At 47.6% G+C, this 8,868-nt stretch overlaps 1 protein-coding gene across 1 annotated transcript; it reads left to right on the top strand.

Moving 5' to 3' along the window:
* The first annotated feature begins 3,028 nt into the window (after positions 1–3,028).
* Positions 3,029–6,153, top strand: LOC119450176 (elongation of very long chain fatty acids protein AAEL008004). The gene has a single exon (XM_037713553.2). It carries the CDS (start codon positions 3,367–3,369, stop codon positions 4,150–4,152), a length of 786 nt encoding a protein of 261 aa, XP_037569481.1. The 5' UTR covers positions 3,029–3,366; the 3' UTR covers positions 4,153–6,153.
* Positions 6,154–8,868: the final 2,715 nt, after the last annotated feature.

The following is an 8,868-nucleotide window of genomic DNA, read 5'->3' as shown; positions in this document are numbered from 1 at the left end:
CTTATTAAAACGGGAGAACATAAACTACAAGAACGAAAGCTTTTCCTTTTATGCGAAACGTTTGTTATGCGGGAAAGAAAGAAACGTATAAGAAGAGTTTTAAAAAATTTTTAGGAAGTTACTCTTCGCTTAAGATCACTGATTCCTCGTTCTCTGCCAGCCGAGTGTACAGATAACACCTCCGACAATCGTGTATAATTGGTTTCTCTCTGTGACATCCAACAGTGAGCTGTGCCTGGAGTTATAATTATCGCATACTCTGAAAGAGAGAAAAAAAAAGCATTTTTTTTTACAATTTCCGAAGGTCTCTTCTGCTGTAATTAACTATCTTCAAATATGAGATATGCTTCTCCCATTGTTTTCCCGCTGAGTCAACTTTAAAATATATATTACCACGCTACAATAAAGTATGGTTTTCATTAATTCAGATAGAGATAATTAGGTTCTGCATAGAAACAGTGCAACTCTACGAATGCTATGACTGTCAAGTACATTCGCGAGACAGGATGCCTGTGGCCTCCTCTTTCCATTCCCTCAGCCTTGAAAAAATAATAACATCGTGCTCGAAGGATGAAAACTTGGCCTAAGTATTTGGGATATAATTGCCTCAAAGCTCGCGCGGCTGATTACGTTATCGTGTCTATTGGTTTAAAACTAAGATGGCCTGCAATATGCGCTCGCAAGGGAGCACAATTTACCAGCGTTTGAAGCTTGACTCGGTAAAGTTCCTCTGGAATATCCGTAATCTGGCTGTCCCCCAAACGTCCGTTGTGGATTTTCCGTGAACAGTTTGAGTCGTTCAACTGAGTTCAGTGATTAGAGAAATATATTCAGTGCCTCTAAAGCAGATATCCAGGATATTCTAGATTACAGTGGTGTTACTTCGATAGCTGGGCCACGATAACAGACACTGCGTAACGTTTGGAAGTGCCTGTATATTTTCGCCATGAAACCAGAGATTTAAAAAAATGGATTAGGCAATTCTTTAACAACCGGAAATAAAATGAAGAGCCCTTGTCACCGTAGAGAGCTGGTGGTTGAACTTTTATATCTATATTTTAATGTTTATTATCTTTTTTCACATAAGGATCCTTCGGGGTCGTCCCTTGTGGGCGTTCCAGCTACGTGACCAGTAGAGTCACTATTCTCAAACCTAACGTTGAGGTTTCTTTATTCTTCTGTTTTCATTTGTAAGGCAACCCTGAATGAAGTAGACGATAAGAAGAAAAACCACTTTATCGGTATTTCTTTTTAGATTTGACTAAACGTCCTTGTAGCTCATCTGAAACTTGGTCATAGTGAGTATGAGTCATGAAAAAAATCAAACCAACCAATGAATTATCCACCATCCAACTCTATTCCAGCATATAGTGTATACAGTATAGCGTTGAAAGTATTATCTGAATCCTTAGCCTACGTGGCTAGTATTTATTAATAGTATAAAAGTCAACATAAATCCAATTCCAAATAAAAAGTAGTTGGTTCTACATGCGTGTTTTAAAGTGATCGTTTAAGGATGTTGCGATATTTGAAAATTTTTCGATGAAATTGAGTATGTCATTCCAAATTTTCGCACCGACAAATGTTATACATCATTATCAAAAGGTCAATGTGCAAAGCTTAGGCGAAACCCATCATTAGATGCAGTATGTTCATAGGCAATAAAAATGCCGCAATAAGTAAGACGCAATGTTTGAGGATGTAAATGTTAGCACACAATAAATAAAGTATAACAACCAAAAACAAAATTTTTAGTTACTTGTTCGATATGCGGAGCCCAGTGTAGTGATGATTCGAGAGTAATTGCTAAACAATTATGGCTGCTTGTTTTTATTTTTATTTCTGTGTGTCTCCAAGATACAGGTTACATGTGTTAGGAATGTCCTTTCGGCTAGAGCCGAATACTATATACTTCGTATTTATAGAACTTAAAGCAAGTTTGCTAGTTCCAAACAATGCTTAACTTAATCTGCAGCTCCCATTGAGCAATGTCTTCTGCTTCCTGTATTGACTGTTTTGGAACCATTAGAGCTGTGTCATATGCTCCACAATCTGGTAGCGCTATAGGCCCGCAGATATTTTCCAACATTTTACACAGACTGTCTCGCCGTTATTTTCTTATTCACTTCCAGGATCACAGCTGGAAACTCCCAGTAAGTGAAAAGGCCGATTAGTCATTATGGAAAAAGTGTTTATCCGCAACAAGTAAACAAATTACTGGCGGCTCAAACATCATTTTCCTACTCACGCTGCAACAGATAACACCGTTCTGGCTAACAGGCGCTGTAGCTCAAAGCAAGGCGTTTCCCAGCGAGGAGAGAATCCCACAAGATTCACCAGAATAAATGAACGCAAGATGCCCGCGATTGCTGTAAAATTATCTCGAAAAAATAAAAACAGCAACAGCGACCCCCGTGTGTCAGCGGAACGGCCACCCGGCGGACGTGTGCCAGCAACCCAGCCGCCTATGAAATTCCCGCTGTTCGCGCTCGCGAACGCGCGTAACGTAGGCCTTTCGGCGAAAGCAGTGGTCTTTTCCTCTTGTGCAACCGCCTGCGCTGACCGAAGAGTGCGCACGCGACGACAAAGTCGAGGCACGCGCGTGGCCGCGTGTGAGGTGTAACACAGGGTAAACAAACCCCGACCGACGCAACAGCAGCGACCTCCTCGCGCGATCCCCACAACGCTGGCTAGCGGTGTTTCCCAGACGCTGACTCGTTTGCCGTCTGACGCGCCGGCGACGGACGCCGTAAAGAACCCGCTCTCTACCCTTCTCATTCTCCTCCTACCGTCGTGTCAAGCCGGTTTCGTGACATCACTACGTCTCGCCCGCCAATCGGGAGCGTCCCAGCGCGACTGCCGCGACGTTCGATAGCGGAAAGGTACGCGTGTCTGGCCACCTGCCGCCCCCCCCCCCCCTCCTGTCAACCACATCCTCGCCACGCCGCGCGCCGCAGCGCACGCACGCGCAACTTCTTCCGACCGCGCCGGGCGGTGGTGTGAAGGGGCACGCGCGGGGTGCTCGAGCATGCACCTCGGAACACCCCGCGTGCTGTACGGGCGATAATGATGACGTCAATGACGTCACCGACCAATCAGCGTTCTCGGCTGTGTCCGACGCCGCGCCCCATTGGCCATGGAGACTGCGCGACACTACGACGTGTACGCGAGCACGTGCCAGGGCTCGAATTCACCTGACGTCAGTGAGCCGGCCGCGACCGACCGTCTAAATGGCGTCGATCTCGTTCGGAAATCGTCAGTGTTGGCTCCGCGCTCCACCAAGACGGGCACACAGGCGCACCGTGCCACTATATACACGTCGATCGACCAAACCGCGAGCCGCCACAACCGCAACGTGCTGCAGCCATGGCCCTGCTGGAAGAAGGATTCCGATACCTGTCCTCCCTCGCCGACCCCCGGGTCCAGGGTTGGCCCATGGTCGACAGCCCGATCACCGTGATCAGCGTCGTGGCCGTGTACGTCTCGTTCGTGACTACGGTGGGCCCACACTGGATGCGCGACCGTAAGCCCTACAACCTCAAGCCCCTGATTATGGCGTACAACCTGGCCAACGTCATCGCAAGCGCCTACTTCGCCGTCCAGTTCTTTCGGCACACGTACTTCGGTGGTGGCTACAACTGGGCCTGCCAACCGGTGGACTACTCTGACAACCCGAAAGCTGTGGCGCTGACACACCTCGTCTGGTGGTACCTGTTGCTCAAGATCGCTGACTTGCTGGACACCGTCTTCTTCGTGCTCACCAAAAAGCAGAGCCACGTTACTGTGCTGCACGTCGCCCACCACGCCATGGTTGTGTGCACCGTGTGGCTCGTGCTGAAGTACGCCTGCGGCGGAAACAACATGCTGACGGGGGCCGTCAACAGTTGTGTGCACGTCATCATGTACGGCTACTACTTCCTTTCCCTGCTAGGCCCCTCGGTGCAGAAGTACCTCTGGTGGAAGCGCTACATCACCCAGATACAGCTCATCCAGTTCGTTGGTCTCGTGGCGCACGCCATCTCGCCTCTATTCGTGCGATGCGGCTTCCCCGTCTTCTTCAGCTGGCTATGCATCAGCGAGTGCATTTTCTTCTTCGTCATGTTCTACCGGTTCTACCGCAACAGCTACAAAAAGCTAGTCAAGGATTGTTAGTGCCCAGTCAAGCTATACTCGAATCACTTCAGCAGGGACCATTGCCGACCGCACAAGGCAACCGACTGTCTTTCCTGGGATGTTCAAGTGACCGTGCAATCTGCGAGCATCACAGCTCGCAACACTTGTCCATTTGTTGGCTGTCGTGAGCGTTTTCTCGGACAGATCAAGGTACGGAGTGTGTTAACGCATGTACCGGGCGTTCGGTGGTGTCAGAAGGAGCGACGCTCAAGCAAGCATACACCTCCACCCATGGAGGACAGAGACTGTGGGAAGATGACGAAATCTCCGCACACGCCTGAAATTGCACAGACGCATCTACATCGATGGGATCGTTCGTCTTCACACCGAAGGTTGTCCCGTGCATGCACGCATACATACTCCAGGACTTTATGTACTACGACTACAATTCGCAAGATAACGCGACAGGCGGCGAAAGCAGGCGGCGGCGGCTGAAGCGCTTGTATTGCACATACGACGTGCCAGGCACAAGCGTTGACGAGGCTTTTTAGTTGTTATTTTTTTTTTTCTTATTTTCGTTTGCCGATTCTTTTTTCCCTCTCTTTCTTTCATTTACGCGAGCGCGATCCGCGTTCCCATTTCGGTCTCGCTTCGAAGACGGCCTCCCGTTATTTGTTTTCATTGCCACTATCGTCGCTTCGTCGGCCCAGACACGCAGGATTTTACTCTCGCGCCCCTCACCACCCCTTCCCCTCTGCCCCCCTCGCCGACGCTTTCTACCAATACGTCCTCTTGTCATAGGCGCCATTTGCGTAAAAGTCAAGCTGACTGTCCTTCTGCGGCGTACAACAGTTAGTTGACTCATGGTTCCCAGGAGAAAAAAAGAAAGAGAATAGTACTTACGACTCCGGAAGACACGGTCTCGACGACAACGGGGAACGTGCAGGGCCCCATTGAATAAGGTCGTGAGTGAGACCCTGCCGACGGTGGGGAGATTGGTATCGGCGCTTACGGGATTTCTGAAAGGTCGAGCGGTCACAGACCATCGTCTTCGCCTCGCAAGTCAATCTGCCGCTCGCGAAAACAATGCGAGGTCGAGCAGCAGCGAAACGCCGCATATCCGTCCTACGGGGAAACGGCGAGGCGCCGTATCAAGGAACGACGTTACCTCGTGTTTCCAATGGGCGAATCATTTACCCTCCCTGTCCGCCGTCTTCGTGCTAATACTAGTCCTAACGGCAAGAATGATGACACAGTGCGATGGATTTTAGATTGCACGAATTAAAGTAATGAAAGCGTGTAAATTTTGCTCGTTAAGTTCGCGTTACTTCAACGACGGAAGCCTGGTTTAAAAAAAAAGGTTAAAAAGCAGCCGTGACGAAAGCAAATGTCTTTCGATGTGACTCGCTGATGAGGGTGCACACGCTGTTCCTTAGCGCGCGTCGGGACCAGCACCTCCAACACTCTTATGATGACAAAAGCTTGTAAAATATAAACTATGCTTGCTCGGAGAGCAATCGGCAGTATAATGCGAGACCGCTTTCGTACTGGCCACGTCGTCCTCGCGCATTGAGCCGTGCCCTGATTATGCCGCCTGCGCTCCATGTGATATTTTGTCCACGGTCGTCGACCGCAACGTGTATGGACATACCTCGAATGCTCAATTTGAGCAGCTTTGTATAGGAATGTTTGTATTTTGATTGCCATTTTTATTCTGAAGCGCACTTGAGTCTCTAGCGAGCCTATTTCGAGGCTGTGTACAGTATAACGCAGACTCGCAAGCGCGTTCCAATCACTGATAGAAGGTTTTACTCCACAATCGAGTTCGTCTTCCTATGCGTACTCGCTCTCATCAAACATTTTTATCCCTACCTATTTATTTTCCTTGTTGCCTTACACCTTTTTAATCTGTACATAAATCGTGTTTGCCTATTTGATTGGCTTTGTATTGTATTGAACCACGAGAGAATGAATGTTGATTTATTTTTATATTGAATCATGTCATCATGCTGAATTAAAAGAACGTTGAAGATCCAGAGACTGGTAGTTTTGGTTGTTCTCTTTCACTTTGTGACGCAATTACTTTATTGATGCCCATGACAACACACGTACGTGCACTAATTGTAATGAATGCACCTTACTACAACTTACATCTTGGGCCACGAAAAATACAATGAGGAATGCTCTCGACTAGCGTCGACCACCTCCACGTCTTTAACGTGCACGTCAATAGTAATAATAAAAGAGCATTCAGGCTTTTTTTTTTTTCAGTGTGCTTTCAACCGTGAAAGGGACATGCAAACAAACCCACGTTCTTGAAATCCTAATGCACTTAGGCTGCATTTAGGCGCAGAATGTGGTGCGGTTCTTTAGGTACCGTGCACTCTCAGAGTGTCGTTGCCTTTGACTCGCTCGTTCAATGCTTCACCTTGCACAAACTTTGTTAATTAAGTGCTTTACCATTTTCAAAGCAACGCCTCTCAGGCATGCCTGCGGATTGGCCTCTGTGCAAAACAGTACCACAAAACAGTTTCAGTCTGTCCAACACACTTTCCAAAATAACACTTTGTTTTTTGTTTTTTTTTTTGTTTTTTTTCAAGCACTTTTGCTTCACTGCATGAACCTGTCGGCTCGATTATGTACGCATTAACTCACCGAAATACGAAGTTTTATTTGAGATACACAAGTTCTTTTTCAATAAATAGCGCTCAGCCTACGTGAGCCGAGACACACGTTCTTTCTGCTCACTTCGTTGAACAGCTTGGACAAGGGGATGACCAACCTACATTGCCAGTTTAAAGTATAAATTCAGTATATGATGCGAATAGAGTGCTGTTCCTCGTAACTTTAGGCGGCTGAGCAGAAAATTTCCCGTTATACTTGAAACAACCGCGATATTGTTTGTGTCCGTGATATGGGGAAATATTAAGTACTTGTCGCGCTAGAACATAATGAGCGTATGGCCACCGGTCGCGAATTTCATTCCACCTCTGACAGCCCTGAGGTGAAAGACCTGCAATATTGTCATCAAATTCTCTCTCATTTATGTCGGTGTCCGTTACTTCTCACTCGCGAAGAAAAAGACAATAAAAAACAGAAAGAAAGTGACTTCAATAATTTTAAAGAGGAATGACCAAATAAAAAAAAAAAAGAGTAAATGCACTGTTCTCTTGATCGAGTTCAACACTGTAGCATCTCATCCTGCGGCATTAATTTATGCGCGCAACCTTTCCCACGCGGCAATATAAGATAGCAGGAGGCAGTAGCGGAAACTGTTGCTACGAAAATGAAGCTTTAATGTTGTGAAGCTTGTGAGTGAGAGTCAGTCACAACCGAATCACTAAAATCACCGTGCCACTTTACCAACACGCCCATGTTGCCGCATTTGCGAGAACCAGCATTTGGATAATGTATTGTTGTTTATTTGTTTATATTATGCATAAACACGCTTGCACCGGCATGCCAAGCTGCGTTCTGGTTTAGCGCAGTACCCATAGGTTCAGCACTGTTGCCGCGTGATGTTGCCAATGAAAAGTGTAGTCCACAGGTTCGTGCAGCTGACGATTATTATAGTGGCGTAGTTTGGTGCTTCCGACACCAACGAGAAGCTGAGTTAACACAACATGTCTTGGAGCATATACGGGAACACTATGAAGGGAGGCGGGGGGGGGGGGGGGGGGAGCCCCCGCCAGCTCTAGGTGTCCCAGGGGGGACATGCCGCCCCCCCCCCCCCCCCCCGAGCACAGGCGTTGACTATACGTTCTGACACATTCACGCCATATACGCCGAATGTGTGTCGAGCGCCGATCGCGCCTGGTCAGGGAACTCTCTATCTGAATTACGCCCCCTCCTTGCGAGTGGAACGGTCTGGTTAGCACTTATAATTGTTCCAACCACAAAACGAACTTGTTGTTCCCGACTTTTCGGAACCAAGTTGGTGCTTCCTTCAGGAGGTAGTGACACAGAGATGGCGGGATGCATCTTTTAAGCGCACTTCTGGATAGGAAAGTGGTTGCTTGGGTCAGGTGGTACTTGTTAACGGTTGGAAATTCAGCGTCAAAACACGGAGCACAAGGAGAAGAAGACGGCGGGATGCTGGATGATAGTGGGGGTGTTGAGCTTCAATGGGAATCTTCACTTTCCTTGCGTCAGTGACTAATGAAGTGAAGCGAAAGTGGTAGGCTTGGGGAAGAGTCGGAGACGCCTTGACAGTTTGTTCCTGGTCAGCTTAATCACACTTTTTTCTCGCTGTGCGTAAACCATGAATGTAGACCGCGTAGAAGTTTCCTTTAAAACTGTTTGTGTCGTTCTTGGTGTTTTGAATGTACCATTAACCCAATAACCGTCGTTTTGGTTGGTTAGTCTATGTCGTTAGAATTTTGGTTTCTTGTAAAGCTACGTCGAGATCCGCATCTTTTGAATGTTCGGCAAGGGGCCCTGTGGCGCAGTCGAGAGAAGGTTCTCACATCGTTTTTGCGTTGTGCGATTATTTCGTTTAGGTTTCTTGCTTCGCTAATGTACGCTGCTTGACAGCCGGAACAGTTGTATTTGTAGACTACTCCTTGAGCCCAAGGACTGTGCACCAAGAGAGCGCTCAAGGGGTCGTCTACAATATAAACTGTTCCAACTGTCAGACAGCGTATATTGGCGAAGCAAGAACCCTAAACGATATATTTCACACCGAAAGGTCACGTCGGCTGTTAAGTTCTGACTGCGGGTGAGACACCCTGCTAATGACCTCCGCATTCCTGCTAC

Source organism: Dermacentor silvarum, chromosome 4, assembly GCF_013339745.2.
Source record: "Dermacentor silvarum isolate Dsil-2018 chromosome 4, BIME_Dsil_1.4, whole genome shotgun sequence".
NCBI lineage: Eukaryota > Metazoa > Arthropoda > Arachnida > Ixodida > Ixodidae > Dermacentor > Dermacentor silvarum.
The sequence above is the reverse complement of the archived record's forward strand: the minus strand, read 5'-3'. Positions and strand labels throughout refer to the sequence as shown.

Bases quoted from the DNA above. Each gene is read 5' to 3' on its own strand.
- LOC119450176 (XM_037713553.2), top strand. From the start codon at position 3,367: ATGGCCCTGCTGGAAGAAGGATTCCGATACCTGTCCTCCCTCGCCGAC.